The following is a 19,429-nucleotide window of genomic DNA, read 5'->3' on the forward strand; positions in this document are numbered from 1 at the left end:
GTGGAAAAGCGTTTCCACTCTCGTGGGTTTTTCGTTACTTTAGAATTTGAAAGTAAATTTAAGAAAAGAAACCGCTTTCTGGAAAATTTGAACGAGGAAGGATGGATGGATGGATGGATGCCTTCCGGTCTTTGGTGGGTAAAATGATTAAAAGGCCTAAACCACCACTTTACCCCTAATCTCATCATGACCCCAGACGACGCCGCTTTTCCATTTTCCCACTTTTCTGACCAATTCAAATTCAAATTTAATTAATTAATTTTTTAATTCATATTAATTATTTATTTATCAATTTTATTTCCGATCTCCTGATGGCGACGTTTCTCCTCCCTTCAGTCCTATCATGGCAATAATATCACTTGAAAGGGGTGTTTTCGGAATGTTTGTAAAAAGTGTTTTTAAATGCTTTTGAGAAGTGGTGGGCCCATCGTAGAAGAAGCTACAGGCGCGGGACCCACCCTGCCGAGGGTTCCTCCTCGTGTTTGATGGAATTATTGCCCTCGCGTGTTCCACCGATCTTCGGCGTCGCTTTTATGACACGCATGGTGCGTGTAGCGTACACCTCTTACCTATCTCCGCTGGGTCCGGGTTCACCGGCGGTTCCTAGTTTTAATTCTGTCGTGGCTCCTTCCAAGTTGTACATGGGACCGAACCGGTTCGAGACGAAAATTTAAAGTTTGATTTGAAAGGGCAAGGCGCCGATAACGGGAAGAGAGAGAAAGCAGATAAAGCGTAAGCACAATAATTACGGCCACCATAATAAATAAAAAGGGTTCTCTCTCCTTCTCCTCACTCATCTCCCTTCCTCTGCATTAAAGCATTCCTGAGAAAAATCTCTTCAGAACTCGAAAGCTTCTCCGATTTAGAACTAAGAAGCACCCAGAAGGAAATTTGGAAAAAAGAAAAAACGGTGTTCTAGACTCTGAGACAGACAAACATGGAATAGAGACAGAAGGAGGTGGCTGTTCGCCTGTCTGTCACTTGCTTTTCCAGCGTTTTTCTTTCCTTTTTTTTTTTTTTTTTTATTTCATCTCGACATATACTGTCATTGAGACACTCGTTTGGTTCCCTTTATGACTTTCTTTGGTTCTTTAGAGTGAGTCTGTGTCTGTCTTCTTCTTCCATTTTGGGTTGCTTCCACATTCCCAGTTTCAATTTCTGTTTTATAGGTAGGCCACAGTGGATTAACCAGTTCTTTAAGTTTTGTGTCTTGTGGTTGAGGGTGAGTCTGGTGGACTGATTTCCACTACATTGTCTTCCAAATCTCCCGTTCGTGTATCTTCGAGAAGTTGCAACCGTAATTTGCCATGGAAACTGCTACTCCTCTTCCTCTTCCTCTCCCTACCCAGGGTCCGACACACCCGCAAGAATCTCCAAAGCGCTCTAGGAAGAGCCTTGTGAGCTCCTTAATGGAAGCGGCTACTCTGCGTTCGCCTTCCTTCAGAGAGGACTCCTATTTTGTTTCTCAACTCAAGTCCTCGGAGAAGAAAGCCCTGCAAGATTTCAAAAACATTCTGGCTTCTGCTTCTTTGACTTCTGACTCAATATGGGGTATTTCCCTTCTAAGTGGAGATGAGCGCGCTGACGTGATCCTTCTCAAATTCCTCCGTGCAAGAGATTTCAGAGTCTCGGATGCTTTCTCGATGCTTCAGAAATGTCTGCAGTGGAGGAAGGACTTCAAAGCCGATGAGATTATAGACGAGGATTTGGGGTTCAAAGAACTTGAAGGCGTGGTGGCTTACATGCACGGATACGACAGAGAAGGTCATCCCGTCTGCTACAATGCTTATGGAGTGTTCAAAGATAGAGAAATGTATGACAGAACCTTCGGTGATGAAGAAAAACTGAAGAAGTTTTTGAGGTGGAGAGTTCAAGTGCTCGAGAGGGGAATTAACCTCTTGCATTTTAAGCCAGGTGGTGTTAATTCCATCATACAAGTGACGGATTTGAAGGATATGCCCAAGAGGGAGCTGAGGGTGGCTTCAAATCAGATTTTGTCTCTCTTTCAGGATAATTACCCCGAGCTGGTTGCTAGAAAGGTGCTTAAAAACTCTCATAAATGAGTGTTTAACGTAATTTAAATCGAATCATTGTTATCACTTCGATTGTCTGTTTTACTGGATGCAGGTTTTTATCAATGTTCCCTGGTATTTCAGTATGCTTTACTCGATGTTCAGTCCTTTCCTTACACAAAGGACCAAGAGCAAGTTTGTGATTGCAAGAGGAGGAAATGTTTCTGAAACCCTCTACAGGTATGTTCTTTTCTATGTCTGTCTCAGTTTTGATTCAAAACTCCTGGCGTTATTGAAACATTAACTGGTTTGAAAGTGTATTCTGACTTTACTTGCTCCTTGATTTTCTATTTTTTTTGGGGAGGGGGGGAATCGAGTTCCTTTCTTTTCCCAAGTTCATCGATTGGTGGGTTGATTCAAAATTTTGTCTATGGGTCTTTGATTCCCTGGCCGTTCCTCTCGTTAATTTGGAATCTTTTTGAGTTTTGAACTTATAGAAGCTGTCAACTGGGTTTGTCTATATCTATTTGGTTTTTCTTGTGTCGGTGGCTAATTTGGTTGAACGGGCTGTAGGTTTATAAGGCCGGAGAATGTGCCTGTCCAGTACGGTGGCCTTAGCGGTCCCGATGATCTGCAGACGGGGACGCCGAAGCCCGCTTCTGAATTCACTGTCAAAGGAGGGGAAAAAGTTAACCTTGAAATTGACGGCATTGAGGTAATCCATTCGAGCTCCATCCATGTAAATTTGGTCCCTTTCGTGTTTGAATTAAAGGTAATTGTGGTTTATAAAATGTTTGGATCAGGCCGGCGCTACAATTACATGGGACATAGTCGTCGGTGGCTGGGACTTGGATTACAGCGCGGAGTTCATCCCAATTGCCCAAGGGAGCTACACGATGGCCATCGAGAAAAGCCGCCGAGTTCCCCCCAGTGAAGTCCCAATTCACAACTCCTTCACTGCAAGAGAAGCTGGGAAAATGGTGCTCTCCATCGACAACACCTCCTCCCGGAAAAGGAAGGTTGCAGCTTACAGATACTTTGTGCGCAAACCCACTGCAGTTAACTAGATGTTAGTCAGGCACTTGTTTCTGCTTCTACCAAAGCTTTACTTTCTGCAATGCTTGGGGATCCTAATCATCCTGTGTTATATATAAAGAAAGTTACTTAGACGATGTTTTATCTTATATAAGCAGAGCTGTTAGATAGAGAAAAGGAATGCCTATCTTTTGTTCTTTTGTGGGATTGAAAGTCCAATAAATTATGTGAAAGATCGGAGATATGTTGACTGGTTTTCGTTGTTTTTGTTTTTGGGTTGTTGTGAAAGGAAAAGAAGATGAAGATTGGTCCCCAGAGTTTCAGGGTGATTGCTTCTTTTGAGATGTTCTTTCTCGGCCTTTTCAGGGTAAAAAGGGTCACGGGTTTAGATGTCTCTTTGTTGAAGGAGGAAACCTTAAAGTTTGACGAAAGACAGGGTAGGTTTTCTATTGTCGTCTCTTCTTTCAGGTTTTTTGCTTTTTCAAAAGGAGTGCCGGAGCAACTTTGTGGAGGTGGTGGGTGAGTATGTTTCGGGACCTACCTGTAAAGTGCCCTTAGAATGCTGAAATTTACTCACCTTTACTCCGAAGAAAGACCTGTTTTCTAATCCGTTCTTCCCAGTTCTCTGAACTGAACTTGAGCTCTGTGGTATCGGCGGACGGTCATCTTTCATTTCAGTGGCTTTCAGTAGGAAATGTCGTAAGCTACACGCTGGATCTTACGCGGAAGTTTCTAATTTATCCTAGAAAAGAAATTGAGATTAAGGGTATGAATTCTGGGAGTTTTTATCTTGCTGCGATGGGCGACAGAGCAGACGCTTGATGAGTCGCCAAAAGCAAAGAGGGACCAAGAAAGGTCATTATTCGGATGGAATCGAGGAAAGAGTAACGTGAAAGAGAGGAAATGTTCCACCAACTTGATGGTCTACGCCCATGGATGAAGGCACAAGCTTGAGCAAATCGGAGAAGACGATCGCTTAATGCCCCAAATGAGTATTCGCAATTAAGATTTTAAAATACAAGCATAAAAAAAGCTCAATCATACAAGGAATTTGAATATTTGAACCAGAAATATGAGAACAAGGAGAAATTAATATTTGAAGAAAAGAAGATCATGCTACAAGAAATAGCAAATAGTAAAAACAATGCTAACAACCCCTTTTCAAGTGCAATTGAACATCAATTCACAATCTTACCAAAGAATTACTAAGCCCACAACCTGTATATAAGATATTTACTAGTCCACTATGGCCACAATCACAAGATAGATTTTGTGAATGATTTATATTAGCATATCAGAACTAAAATTGAAGTCTACAACACCATCGGTAAGACCTAAATGTGAATTGCTTTATCTTGATGTGTTGCTAAATGACAGCAATGTGAAGGTCATAATTGATACTAGAGAAACCCACAATTTCATTTCAGAGGAAGAGGCGAGGTGACTACATTGAAGGTGGGAACGAAATGATAGTTGTATAAAAGCAATCAATTTTGAAGCCAAAGCAGAGCTTGGAATGGTTAGCACACCCAAGTCACCATTGGAAAGTGGTTAACCCTTCTTGACTTTACAGTAGTACATACGGGTGATTTCAATGTAATTTTGGTTATAGATTTCCTTTGTACCTTATATAATAACCGAAGTAGGAGAATATGTAACAGATAAAGTTGTTATGCTTTCAACCCTACAACTTAAGAAAGATCTTAGGTGTGAAGAATCCAATTTTTTTCTTTGGTAGGAGACAAACAATAGATTGATGGTCAACACATGCCAATCGAGGTGGAAAAACTCATAAAAGAGTTCCAAGAATTGATTTTGGAGGAGTTGCCAAAGAGATTACCTCCAAGGTGCAAGGTAGATCATATGATCGAACTCATGCAGAGTGCCAAACTACCAACCATGCCACCATATTGCATTGCTTCAAAGGAGTTTGAAGAACATCACAAGCAACTCGAGGAAGTGGATGAAGACGGATTCATCCCTCCCAAAGCTTCATTTGCAAAACCAATGATGTAGTTTTCCAAAATTGAGACGTTCATGGTCGTGCTGTGTAAAAGTACAGTAAATTTACTCCCAGACAAGGGCCGAAAGGTTAAGGCTGCTTCCAGTTTTGAGTACAGAACCAAATCAAGAAATTCTACTCCTGCAAAAATGGGAGAAAATTGACCTGTTCGCTAGGACCAACTAACCAAAACAGCCCCTCGTTCATGTAAAAGGCTAAGACCATGTGTTAGTCCAGAGTTAACTTGCCACCACAAGGGCCAAGAACAACCAGTTATCCAAAACATTTCTAAGCAAACTGGGATCACTATCTCAATACCCACTTGAAATACTCAACGTCAGATTTCAAGATACTGTAAGAGGAATAGGCTTCACAGCACTCTGAATCCGTCTAAACGCTATCTTCACCCTTTCCTTCAGAGCCTCATTTTCACACTCAATTTCCCCACTCTTACCATCTACATGTGCCACATTTCCATCAACTGTCACAACCAACTTGCCTTCCTCTCCCATCTTTACATCACCAAACAGCGAAACCAGTAAGGCATAAACCACCTTGTCTGCTGTTTTCCCCATTTCCTCTTCAGTCTTGGTCTCTGTCACAGTCACCTTTGGACCATCACGGCTGATGTTAAGAATAACAGCAACAACTGAGTCAGAAACCATGTCACTTACTGGGTCTGAACTCCACTGTAATGACAAATATTTCTCGGACTCTTGCTTTACTATTACCCTCTCATGCACAACTAAGGTGGGAACCTCAGGTGGTGGATCCTCTGTTGCCTCAACACTCTCATAGATCTGCTTTAGCCGGTGCTTGATCACACTGAAGGCCCCAGAATAAGGGACAGAAATTCTTTGAGTGATGTTTGCTGTTGATAGCTGTGAGAATACATGCAGATCGTCTGGGGCCATAATCTGATAAGTGAAACCCTTTTTCACAAGAAGCCCACTAACCATTTCACCTGGCTCTGGTGTTTTTTCTGCTAATCTGCCAATTGTTTTGGCCATCTTTTCAGAGTTGAAGTACATCTCAACTGACTGGCAATTCTTGGGTGTCAATATTTTCACATTTTTATCAGCAAACTGGGTGATGAGTTTCTGTTGGAGCCTAGCCATTTGATTGGCTTCCCCGTGCACCAGAATTATATTTGGAGGCATCAATTCCTTCAGAAATGTACTTGTCTGGGCAAAATCAGCGTGGGCTGAAAAGGAAATGTAATGGACTTGCATGTTTAGGGGTGCAGTTAGACCATTCATGAGAGTAACTTCCTTCGGTTCATTTATAATGGTTTTGGCTAATGTCCCTTCCACCACATACCCAGGTATCACACAAGCATTCTTCTTATCTGAGCACCACTTGTCAAATAGCTGCCTTGAGAGTCCACTTTGAAGACCGCTGGGACTAGCCATCACCACCGATGGACCCACATCGTCGAAATTCTCAATACTTTTCAACGGGGAAATATGCTTGAAATCAAAGGGGTTTGAGTTAGCAAATTGGTTGCGGATCCTATCATTCATGGCATTGATATAGGTCTGATAGACAGCTATGCATCTCTTGGCAAGAGGAGAAGCATAGTAAATGGGGATATTGTGGAGCTCAGGGTGATTTGACCAATACTCATCTAAAATGAGGAGAAGCTCTTGGGCTCGCCCAAGGGCAAAGGCTGGTATAAGAACACGACCTCCTTGAGAAATAATGGAGTGGATCACATCAGTAAACCGTTTCTCGCGGACAAGCCTTGGTTGGTGGAGCTGGACTCCATAGGTGGACTCAATTATGCAGATATCAGGAGAGAACTGTGGGATCTCAGCAGCACGAAGATGGCGATCTTCTTCACGTGAGTAATCTCCAGTGTACAGCACACGCACACCAGCAATGTCAACCATGAACATGGCCGCACCAAGCACATGCCCAGCAGTGTAACACCAGAAGCGAATTCCATTTACTTCTTGAGTCTGATGGTAATCGATAACCTGCTGACACAAGAATGAGTTATTCCGGATTTTGAAACTGCTAAATATGCATGTAATGGATCACTTTTTTTCCAAAAGAAAAAACAGTTGATGGGTTTAAAACATATTAGGGACAGCAGTCTCATATGAAGAGAACCCTTGTGGTACTATCTGGTGTGGCAAGAGAAGGAAGATAAGAAGGAAAGCATAAGAGAATTTAACATCCAATCACATTCCAACAAGTGGCAATAAGAGAATCATCTGTATGCAGTTTCATTTTTTAAACCATTCAGACCACCTTTTCTCCTGAAATGTCTGAAAGGTTAGTTTTCGAAGTAATTCCACAGAACAAACGATGATTTGTGCTTCTACTCTATAAAAGGCATATTTTCAAATAGCAGACTTTAACCTGTTAATCCTATCACAGTACACGAGAGGATGAAAAATAAATGCCCACACTGCTGTAGGTCAAGAACCTAAATAGAAGAATATACCTCAATCTTTTCCATGGAGCGCAGAATATCTTGTTCATCGAACAGCATATCCTCAACTGAAACTTTACTCACTTTCACATAATCTGACAGAAGGAGTCTGTAGATAGCTTTTGTTGCATGGGTCATAAAAACCCGGCCTCTGAATGTGGTCTGATAGCAGCAGAACAGGCAAATTTAATCTATACCAGCAGCATGTAAAATGTGAAAAGATTTGCTTACAAGGATTTACCTTCTCCAGGAAATATGGCAATGATGCAGCATGATCAAGGTGAAAGCTGAAAATATTCCAGAGACAGGATCAGAGCCAAATCTAGGATAAAGTACCTAGTAAAAAGGAGACTTACAAAAATCATAGAAATTTGATTTGAGCAGGACAACACTTATTAAGTATTCAGCCTAAATGGCATGGAGCAGTGAGGAACCACCATTACGGTAACGAGATATTGTGAAAAATAAATACACGTCGCGCCCTGCCCATAGAAAGAGTATCCCGGAAGCAATATCAAATAATAGTTGATAATAGTTATACATACTGAGTAACCAGAAGCACATCAATGGTGGATGGATCAATTTCATCAAAGTAAGGCAAAGCCGCCATTCCCGAGTAAGCCGGATGTATTCCGCAATCAAACTGCGAAAAGTAATATACCAAGAAAAGTTAAAAGAAACCTGTTGATTCAAAAGATCAAACCATTCAATACAGCTAAAAACGTTCACGAGGTAGAACATACCAAAACGATTTTGCCTTTATAAGACATGTAAACACATGACCTGCCCACTTCATTTCCTGCACCTAACGGAGTGATTATAAGTTGATCTCCTTCTCTCGACGCCGTCGACTCTCGTCTTTTCAGCATTGGGGCCGGGCCTGTCGATGCCATATTTCCAAAGGCGAGAAATTGCTTTCTCCGACTAAATGCAGAAAAAAATTCAAATAGCTGCCCAGCGTACACGCTTTGAGCTACTGAAAGTAGAAATCTGAGATGAACCCGAAATTAAAATGCACATCAGCATACATACACTAAAACCTAGAGAAAAAATAAGAGAAGAAACATGCAGAACCTCAGACAATTAGCGGATATAAATGAAACTCACAGAATATTATAAACGAGGAATGCAAATTTAATTTGAAATCGTGACGCTCATGTGAATGCCCTTGCGGCGGAAAATAAACCCTAAACACCCAAGGAGTATGGAGTGAGAAACTTTCCTGCTGCGACTAGCAAACTGAGTGAGATAGCTTGACGTGAGAAGAAGCAGCTTCACCTTTTCCGTAACGAGTAACCAGCTTCGACTCGTTGCAACTTTCACCAACGCGTCCGATTGAGAACGGGGATCGATCAAAGGAGGTGTCTTTTAATAGGTTGTTTGATTTTTATCATTTATTAATACAATAAAGACGGAATAAAAATTCTCACTCAATTAGGAGGTGTCAATTGATGGCACAACCTCTACTCCTACAATAGTTGCAAAGGACACATTTGATGTTATTACTCATGTTTCCTTGGTTTCTAAACCATGTAGGATCATTCTTTGTCGCATTCTATACATTTTCTCATCATTGGACACTCTCTGATCCTTGGGGTATGTTGAAGTTGCTCCTCGGCTTCCAAAGGTACTTGATAGTATTTCTTTTAGTTGTGTTCAAGAGCAAGTATCGAAAAGTCTTATATGACTCTCACAAAAAGAAGTCACAGAGCAAAAAATAATATGACAAAATCTTATAGGAGTCTCATGGGAGGATGTCTCACTGAAATGTTTCAATTGAAAAGGGTTTTAGTTATTTCAGTATTCTATTTATGTTCGTTATTTAACTATGTTATGACTTATCTTGAAGTGTTAGACTTTGGATTTAACTGGGACAAGGGTAGGTTAACTGTAATCGGATTCAACTTGTTTCCTCTGTTATAAATAGAGGTCCATTGTACTCAAATTAAAACAAGTCAATGAAGTATCTCTTTTAAAAAAAATCAACATGGTATCAGAGCGGGTTCTATGAGTTAACTCGGTCAACCCATAGAGATAATGTGATTCATTTATGATTTATCATATCCTTCCTTTCCTAGTACCCATTGTATCCTTAGCATTCTCACCATCGTAATAAACTATTCATATTGTAAATTATATATTGATGGAATTATCCTTGGGTCTACATTCCAATGCAAAATGAATTTTGACAATTAAAGTTTTTTACAAAAAGAAATCAGTAGTAGACGCTGCAAAGGTCAGACAACAAGAGAGGTTCAAGAAGCAAGAAAAGGCTTCAATATTTGAGGCATGTTATGCCTTCAAGAACAAGACTTCATATGGATCCTTATATGCCAAAATAAGTATATGTAAGTCTATTTTTTAAACTATCAAACCAATTCTCAATATGACTTTTCTAGAGGAAAATATCAATATCGAAATAGTCAATGGTCATGTTAGCCAAAGAAGAAAGAGTACTCAATTCGGCTAGATAGATTCTTTCTCTCAAAATAAGTATATTTAATATTATACTTTAGTGAAAGCTATCGAAATCTAGTTTCTAAAGGAGCAACTTTCCTGTTAATTTGATCTATATGTAAAGAGATAGTCTCAATTGAGTTGGCAAGCATCATGCTACAAAATGAAGCTTTTTTGTATGCAAAATTGGGTATTAAATTAAGACTTTTTGAGTTTAGTTTCTTGATAAATAAACCATTTATGATTCTGAGCTATATTTCGAGAGGTATTAATATCAAAAGTATCAAATGTTAGTTATGTTAAATATCTCATTTTCCTATTTTCTCTCCTAGAGTCCTAGTTTTTTACGAAAAATTCTCTTCTAATCAAAGTGTTTGGTCTAACTTAATCACTCCATGAGTTTAAAGTTGCATAGTCGCCTCCTTCCAATTAAAGTTGTTTTCCTATAGTATTTTTTCAGTTTATCTTCTTGTGTTTTCGTCACTTCAGATTAATACCTAGACTGACTACCTAAAAAGTATACGAGTGTGTCCAACATCCAACTTGAGTCAAATCTTTTATTCTTCACCCAAGAGGTGATTTGTGTTTGAACTACCCTTAAAAGTAAATAATCTCTTTGTTCAGCCCTCAAGTTGGGTCATTTTCCGCCTTTAAAATTGAGCGGAGCGTGTTTCAGACTATGACCATTTTTTATTGGTGTATGGAGATTTGTCATATAGCTAAGAATGATTTTCTTCTCCCACGTTGTATTTTATCCAAGTTGGGTCTCTATGTCCTTTTTATCCCCAGCATGAGGGGGAGAAGTAGAAGAAAAAGTACAAGAAAAAGTATTTTGTTCCACATATTGTAGTAATTTTTATATGAACAAAATATTCAAGAAAAGGGGAGCACAAAAGATAAATTTTTTGTATCTATGAAAAATTATTTTCACCAAAAGAAAATCGAAAACCAAAAATCATTTTTCATTACAAGTCGAAGTTTTAAACTCCAACTTGAGGAGGTGTTTTGAAGAGAAAATATGGAAGAGTCTTACATGAATCTCACAGTAAGAAATCCCATAGAGCCAAAATTAATATAACGGAGTTTTACATGAGCCTCATAGAAGGAGGTCTCACATAAGAATCTTAGTTAAAAGTGTTTTAATTATATTAGTCTTTTATTTATGTTCAGTTGTTCAATTATTGTAGGACTTATCTTTTAATGTTAACTTTGGGTGTAACTTGGTCAAGGGTAGTTTAATTACAATTAGATTATATTTGTATCTTCTATTATAAATAGAAGATCATATACTCAAATTATAATAAGTTTTTGAAGTTTTTCTCTTTTTCAAAAACACACACAGGCACACATACTTCCTACGACTCATAGATCAGGAGCCACCAGTGCAGTCCGACAACAAACTCGAAGACAACAAATGATGAAGAGCTTGCAAAAAAATAGAGAGGTAGTCACATAGTTGTTGCAACAATTGGCATTGTCGTCACAGTAGTTGGCATCACAATCACAATAGTTAATAAAGCATAGACAACTATGAGTAGGCTTGATGCCAGGATGATTCAGAGAGGTCTTGCCATTGTTGACCTGCACATAGGACCGGATCTGGTTAAACCCAATTCAAGGACCAGTCCGGTCTGGATTTATAATATTTTTTGTGACCTTCCAATCTTTGATTCCTTACGTTTCTTGTATGAGAAATGTCGATATATAAGCTCTTAAACAAGGCAATATTACTGTATTTTAGCCAAAGAGTATGGAAGAGGTAACAAACCCAAAAAAAAAACAGGAGAAAAAGTCCAGCTATAATTTGATCATCTATTCTTCTTGATTGATCTGTTCTGACCAGGGAATCCAACTCTGAAACTTGCGACAAGTATGGTTGTGCACTCCAAATCTGGAATATTTTGACCTGACGTTTCAGTCACAAACCTACGAAGCTTGTTCGAAAGAGATGCAAATATGGCCACTCAGGGTGTACTCGTCACTACTGTTAGTTCAGAGGTTCACGTCTTGCCGCCATTTCTTCTCGCTCTCCGTTCACCGGATTTATGATTTGAACGGCATGTTTGTTGGCCTCGCAGATTAAAGCCACTGCCTAGCTAAGCTTGAAAGCGAGGGAGAGAGCAGAGAGCGAGACAGGACGAATGCTGCAGCTTGCAGGCATCGAGAGGGAAAGGGGAGAAGAGAAGGGTGGCATGGGGAAACGAGGAGAAGAAAGAGGGTAGGTTGGGGAAGAGAGAACAACGGTACGACTTATCAGGCACAATTTGCGGGTCAAACAAGAATAGATGTGCCATTTTCTTACAGTCTAAGCATTTTCCATGGATTTATTCAATTGTAACGTCTATTTAATATCCATCCAAATATACCCTTCGTTATCATTCTCAATCGCCGCCCACCATTGAAATGACCAATAATTCAGCTCTTTCCTACTTGTTTCTTCTTCTGTAATAACTTTGCCTCCATTAATATTGCACGGTAAGCAGAAGATGAACAAGGACGAAGCTCTGGATTCTTTTCAGTATGGGTTCACTAAACCAACAACGGCAATCTGATCCACTGTTTCGTCTTGATCAGTTGGAGAAGATGGGTCGAAAAGATTCGAGTTTTATGACAGTGATTAATGATGTAAATAGAATTTCATGTGATGTTCTTCGAGATACGAGAGTCGCTCTGCTTCTATAGACTGATTGTGCGATAAAAAAAAAAAATCCCAGTACAGACAAAGAGAAAGAAAAGACTCAAGAGCTACTCAAGGTCTGGAACAAGCCAACCCATTTTAGAGATTGCTTCCAAAAGTCAACAGTAGGAGTCCACGTGAGCAACACTCTGTCACCTGCCATTTACAGCCCAACATCTCTCTCTCTCTCCATCATCTTCTCGTCTCTGCATCTCCGCTGCAAATTTCTCTTCCGATAATCCATTCCTTGCTCAACAGATACAACATCAGCAACAACAAACTAACAAATTCACCATCTCTTCCAACCCCGTCTCACATATTCCTTTTGTTTTTTCTAATGTAAACTTTGGCCCACTTTCCCATAATAGCTTGCCTTTTAAGTATTCTTTTCGATTCCATAGTTTTCTTTCGTCTTCCTCTCTGTCCTTTCTCTCCAGCAACTTCATCTCCACAGCCAAGGAGCATGCTTGAATGTCCAGAGACAGGTATGGACTGAAAACAAAAAAAGTTGGCACGGAAAAAGGAGAGAAAAAAGAGAGATCAGTAACAAAGAAATTTTCTTTCTTCTTTATCACGTTCCCTTCCTCTAACCAGAGTGTTCAACGGTAGCAGGCCAGCGCGTCTGTGTACACAAAAGGAAAAGCCCCAATCTTTTCTGCTCATGTTCAATCCCATAATAAATCCTAATCCCAGTTTAGGCTCTCCCACTTTCCTTCCTTCCTTTCCATTTTGATAACAGTTAGCTTTTGGTTTGTTTTTATGATTTGCTTCAGGGAGAGGTACGATGAGGTAGGCAAGAAGATCAAGAGAGAAACCGATGCCGTCGATCGGATGGGTAGAAGACTTTTATTGGGGCATCCAGGCACCCTAAACACCATTACTCCTTGTGCTGCCTGCAAGCTTTTAAGAAGAAGGTGTGCCCAAGAATGCCCATTTTCTCCGTACTTCTCTCCCCACGAACCCCAAAAATTCGCATCAGTACACAAGGTTTTCGGTGCAAGTAACGTCTCCAAGATGCTCATGGTAAATCCTAATTTTCTTTTCTTCATCTTTTTCCAGTGGTTTCTCTTGTTTCACTGAATTGGATTTCATCAGTTTGGTGACTGGTTGTGGATATAATCAATCCAGGAGGTACCAGAGACCCAAAGAGCAGATGCAGCAAATAGTCTTGTTTATGAGGCTAATGTAAGGCTCCGAGACCCGGTCTATGGATGCATGGGTGCGATCTCCGCCCTGCAGCAGCAAGTTCAATCCTTGCAGGCTGAGCTTAATGCAGTAAGAGCTGAAATTATGAAGTACAAGTACAGGGAGACTAGTTCTAATATAATTCCCTCATCGCATGCCACTCTGCTTGCTTCCGCAGCTGTGTCGGTTGCAGTCCCACCTTCAGCCCCGGCACCACCGCCGCCTCCTCCACCGCTTCCTCCTCCTCCTGCAACTTCTTCTTCTTCCATCTTTACTCCATCTTCCACCACTGACTATAGCACCATTTCCAATGAAAATGTTTCCTATTTTGGCTAAATTTATGGCTTAAATCCCATTTCATTCTTCTCATACTATGCATCTTGTGAAATAAACGTGGGCGTTTACTCCTGTTACTGGGCCTTCACTCCCATTTCTTGGTTTATTCTCCTAATGCTAAAATAGTTATAACTGGTTATTGTTGATTCTTCTTTCCTCTACTGTCCTCTAATTGAAGGTCTTGCCGTCATTAGATATTTTATAGAACAGAAATTCAAGTGTGTAACAGTCGATATACTTCTTTGTGTTCGTCTGCTTCTTTTCCCATCTTGTAATTTTTTCCTTAGCTTTTCAGAATTTGTTAAGGGGATGTAGCATGCACGGAACTTTTTAAACAGATCCCTTTTCATATTTCTTTAACTTGAGTAAATGAACGCCCACACATTACCTGTATTTCTTTATTTCTCACTACGATCCTAAGTGGTAATATGAACTGGGAAGAAAAGAAAAAGACGAACAGGTTTCGTCTTCTCCGATCTCTCCCGTTTATATTTGGGCGGTGCTTCAACATGTGGGAGAGAAACTCAGACGTATTCGTTGCAGGTGTTTGTCTGCGCTTCGAGTTTGAGCATATTGAAGCAACCTGGAGACAAAAGGTACTATTGATTTGATTCTTCTGTTCCTTTCAGAAAGTTCTGAGAATTTGTTTTCATGGGAAGAGACAAATACCAACCTCCCTAGTTAATTAAGCTTCATCTGAGAGAGAGAGAGAGAGAGAGATGGATACTGGTCTAGTAGTTGGCTGTCAATGGCAGTCTTGCCAGCGAGTCTCAAATCTAAAATTTGGGTTTGCTTGACGTGTGGAATTCCACCTGAGTGCGGGGGTAGAAATACAAACCTTTCAAACATATAATTTAATATAGGAAAGAAAATCATAGGGAACTACAACCCTTCGCTATCTCCCATCTTCCTCAGTTTCTTATATTTTATTATCTTCATCTTCACCGTCTGAAGCTATATTCAGATGTGATGGAATTCGGTCTGCTGTCGTGCTTGCTTCACAAAGGCGCATTTCACTTTTCTCTACGTTCAACTCCTTCAATGAGAGATTAAACAAAGAAACTCGATATTGCTTCAACTCCTGTTTCCTTCTCTGAGTACGCAGGCCATTGAAGGGTATTCCTTGCAATGGAATTCAAGAAGATTTAATGTCTCCAGTAGCCATATGCTTCATTTAATTCGAACTGTTCATCGAGTGAAGCGTTGCATGTGAGAAGAATTGAGTTCCGAGAAGATCCAATCCATGGTCTTTAAGTCTTCTAATTTTTTTAATTTTCGCCAGTCTTTAAGACTCAAACATGCACGAATTTTCTGTATTTATATGCTTTCATTCACCATGGATGTGTCAATTGGTATGAAATTAAAAAGAGAATATACATCATTATTTAGGGTGGGTTTGTGTTAATAGAAAATTATTAAAAAAAAATCACTTGACCAATTATTAAAAAAAAAAATTCCACTTTGTTTTTCTTGTCTTTAAAAAATGTTCAAGAAGATTAAAAAAAATGAGTTTCCTATTGCTCTAATTTGAAAACTAAAAAATAAAAAAATTAACCAAAAACATTGATGTATTTCTTCTCACCTCCTATTTTCACCCTAGTTTTTATTTTAAATTTTTTTATTTGTTTAATATAGACATGAACACCAATTAATTTTCCTAGAGAACCAATTCAAAAAGATCTTTTTTCTTACTAGAAATTTTAATGAAAATTTTGTTCAAAGAAAATTGACTTTTTTTCTTATTTTGTTTTCATATGGCGATACAAATGTAACCTTAATGGGTATTAATGTACTTAGATGGCTAAATAGGATAACTTCTCAAACATGGTATAAGACTTCCATTCAGTTGAATTGAACCAATAGTGTCATGAACATAATTTAGAAAAAAAAAATGTAGAAAAGTGTTTCATGGAAAAGGGACAAAACTTATGTTTCCTTAACACATCTCAAATCTTTGAGACTAATAAATTAGGCGAAAGAGGGGTTCCACCTGTTACTCACCCTATTTTTTGTGTATGCAACCATGGTTAGGAATTATTTGCTAGCAGGGCTTTGTAGGGAGGTACCCTTCTTTTTTTACTTCCGGAACACCAAAAAACACATGAAAATGAACCTTAGTTGTCAACATTAGTGAGAAATGTTGATCAAGTATTAAGTCCTTGATTTTGATTGTAATAAACTTAATTGATCTAGCAATGGTAATTCAAGCATTTTAGATACATTTCCTTCAAGAGACACAAAAGTCAAAAGTCTATGCAATGAATTGACATAAGCTTCTCAAAGATCTCGAGTTACACAACATCGTCAAAATATTTTTGAAGAAGCACCCTCAAAAAGAAGAAACAAAGAATTCAAAACTAGAGTTTAGGAAGTCATGAAAATCACAAAACTCAGTTTATGTAAAAGAAAAAACCCACACTTCCCAACTTAAGGTACAATGGAAAGTTTTGAAGTTTTAGGTCATATTTGTATTTTTATATGTTTTACCAAACTACACACATTTCAAACATGTTAAAGTCACTAAGGATCACTTTTATTCATGCTCTGAAAATCCAATTAGCATTGGATTGATCATCAATATTTGCCAATGATCAATCAACCAAAAGTACACATGCCAAAAATATAAAGCATGATCAATCAATTAGGGTCGATTGGTTGAACAACCAGACATGGCCAAAATGTGCTATAAAACATGATTGATCAATGGTGTCCAGGTAATGCAAAATCATGTTGATTGATTGATCAACCTTCAGGCATTGATCAATTATACATAATTTTGCCAATCAAGGACATAAAGCATGATCAATCATACTTATTATAGACTACCAATTGGAATTCTGACTGATCGATAATTTCCTATATATTGATCGATCAACTTAAGTTGTCAAACCCAATGGGAGGATATTGATCGATCATACCATAGATCAACAAGTCATTTTCTAAAGAAAAAAATTAGTCATTACACATGATTGATCGATCAATACTTTACACTGATCGATTAAGGTAAAAATCAACTTTTTGTAAAAGGACAAAAAGGACTAATTTGGCTTGGGGAACTTATAAATACTCTACCAAATGTCCTTTTTGAGAAGTTAATGAGCTTTTATTGGCATACCTACTGCATAGTACTCTCAAACACTTGAAATTCCTTCCTAAGTCCCCTTTTTTAGAAAGAAAGAGTTTATTTAGCAAAACCATTTCATCCCTTCTCAAATTCCTTTCCTTGTATACATATAGTCAAGCTCCTATTCATCACCTTTGTGCATCAAAGGGCTGAAGGCCAGGACATTTCAAGGAGAAGGTTGTCTCTCTACAAATCTAAAGGGTGTAAGATTTTTTTTTATTGTGTAATTTTCAATTTCTTGATAGGTTCATCTTGAAGCTCTTTTGAATCTAGATAGAAAGACTTGATAGAGCTAGAATCTAGCTAATCTCTTGGAGAGACTGTTTTGTAATTACATATTTGGGCATATGTGTGGCTTGAAAGAGAGCCAAAATATCTTTATTGTAACTTCCAAGTTGATGGAGCTGATATTAGTTAAATTTCCCAAGCACGGATCCTTGGACATTGAATACCAATAGGGGGACATTGAATACCAATAGAAGAGTAGGTATGAAAGAGAGTCTCACATGACTCTAACATCAAGAAGTCTCACAAAGCCAAAATTATTGTGGTGGAGTATTATAACAGTCTCACAAGAGGAGGTCTCATAGAAGAGTCTCATTTAAAGATGTTTTAGTTATGTTCATGTTCTATTTATGTTAAATTGTTCAATTGTTTTAGAACTTATCTATTGGTGTTTAACTTTAGTTTTAACTAGAACAAAAGTAATTTAATTATAATTGGATTCTACTTGTTTCCTCTATCATAAATAGAGACTAATTTTACTCAAATTACATCAAGTTAATAAAGTTTTTTCTCTTTTCCAAAAATTCAATATTATATCTATTGTAAGATGTAATTCAAGTATAGTGACAATGATGTAAAATCTCTTCCTTTCTTGTCCCTTCCCTCCCTTTTTAGGGTAAAGGACATTAATGTATTTTGACACTTTTACTATCATAAATAAGATGCTAAGGGGGATGATTAGGCACGTCACTCAACCCTAATCCTCCTTCCTTCTTTCTCAAACCCTCTCAACTAGACATCCACTTTCTTTCCTTCTCTTTCTATCCTTCTTCTCTCTTCTCTCTTCTCTCTTTTTCTTCCTCTTCAAATACTTCCTTACCTAGCCTGGTTATTTCACATTGATCTTCATGGGATCCCAAATCCAACACGGTATTAGAGTTATGGGTTTAGGATCCCGAGGCTAAGTTATTGATAAATCAAGTTTTTCATCAACTTTCTTGGTGGAGCTTTGTTGTTGAACAAGGATCGAAATTGAGCATCTTGTGCTCATGTAAAAGATAAGTTTCTTCTTTATTTTTTCCTTTGAGGTGATTATTGTTAGAATGGGCCTGTCTTTAATATGCAAGTTGCGCCTTCGCTAAGAGGTCGATCTTTTGGCGCAATGGTTATTAACATGGTATCTGAGCAAGTTGGTCTTGAGTTTGAGTCCCGCTCCCCCTATTTTTCCGTCCCCGCATAGGTGGGACTTTGTCTTTGGTCGTCCTTGTATAGATGGGATTTTGCATTTGCATTTGTACATGGGTGTTCCCCGTGTGGGGGAGTGTTGGATTGGGCATGTCTTTCATATACAAGTTGCGCCTTCGCTAAGAGGTCGATCTTTTGGCGCAATGGTTAGTAACAATTATTGATCTTTGTCTCAGAAAGAACGATTGTAACTGAGCATGATTCATTCTAGATTGAATGACAATTAAGTGTTATTCTATCTTATATTAGAATATGACTACTAGTTTCGATTTCTTCAAATCCATGCAAGCTTCGATAAAAAGGAGCAAATTTATGTTTGATGTTGTTGTTCAGCCTTGGAAAATCATTTTTTTCGGATCAAGCCTTGTTATCTTCTTGTTGTAACCATGGTATTTTATGATCAAAGTCATGCCTTCATACGTTGAGCTTCCTAGAAGATTGTTGTCATTGTTGGGTTCTTGTTCTTTGATTCATTGAACTCATTGATGGATTCTTGAATTGCCACAAGGGATTTTTTTTTTGAAAGGAAGTTGTTGTGTTTTGTCACGTTGAAAGCCTTCTATATAGGATTATACCTTGGGATTTCTTATCTAAATTATTCAAGAGGGAAAAGGAAGTCAAAGGTTGTGATTTTTAATACAAATTGGTGCATATGATCTAGAAGCAAAGTTTCATTCTTTAGAAAATATTC

The 19,429-nt window shown here is 38.6% G+C and overlaps 3 protein-coding genes across 3 annotated transcripts; 2 read left to right on the forward strand and 1 right to left on the reverse strand.

Annotated features, from left to right (window-relative positions):
* The first annotated feature begins 866 nt into the window (after positions 1-866).
* LOC137934133 (patellin-6-like) lies at positions 867-3,305 on the forward strand. The gene is made up of 4 exons (XM_068778376.1): positions 867-2,039; positions 2,128-2,252; positions 2,586-2,727; positions 2,816-3,305. The coding sequence occupies exons 1-4, from the start codon at positions 1,308-1,310 to the stop codon at positions 3,077-3,079; spliced, it is 1,263 nt and encodes a 420-aa protein (XP_068634477.1). The 5' UTR covers positions 867-1,307; the 3' UTR covers positions 3,080-3,305.
* Positions 3,306-5,098: 1,793 nt separating this feature from the next.
* LOC137934140 (cleavage and polyadenylation specificity factor subunit 3-I-like) lies at positions 5,099-8,747 on the reverse strand. Its single transcript, XM_068778388.1, has 6 exons — positions 8,597-8,747; positions 8,233-8,479; positions 8,035-8,132; positions 7,731-7,776; positions 7,502-7,651; positions 5,099-7,028 (listed from the first exon to the last, which is right to left on the reverse strand). The coding sequence occupies exons 2-6, from the start codon at positions 8,380-8,382 to the stop codon at positions 5,394-5,396; spliced, it is 2,079 nt and encodes a 692-aa protein (XP_068634489.1). The 5' UTR covers positions 8,383-8,479; positions 8,597-8,747; the 3' UTR covers positions 5,099-5,393.
* A 4,316-nt stretch (positions 8,748-13,063) lies between these two features.
* On the forward strand, positions 13,064-14,346 carry LOC137934149 (LOB domain-containing protein 15). Its single transcript, XM_068778400.1, has 3 exons — positions 13,064-13,108; positions 13,397-13,646; positions 13,752-14,346. The coding sequence occupies exons 1-3, from the start codon at positions 13,095-13,097 to the stop codon at positions 14,142-14,144; spliced, it is 657 nt and encodes a 218-aa protein (XP_068634501.1). The 5' UTR covers positions 13,064-13,094; the 3' UTR covers positions 14,145-14,346.
* Positions 14,347-19,429: the final 5,083 nt, after the last annotated feature.

The sequence above is a fragment of the Aristolochia californica genome, unplaced genomic scaffold (assembly GCF_029961685.1).
Source record: "Aristolochia californica isolate CCGP_79_NKW_82.1479 unplaced genomic scaffold, dmAriCali1.0.hap1 SCAF_10, whole genome shotgun sequence".
NCBI classification, from domain to species: domain Eukaryota; kingdom Viridiplantae; phylum Streptophyta; class Magnoliopsida; order Piperales; family Aristolochiaceae; genus Aristolochia; species Aristolochia californica.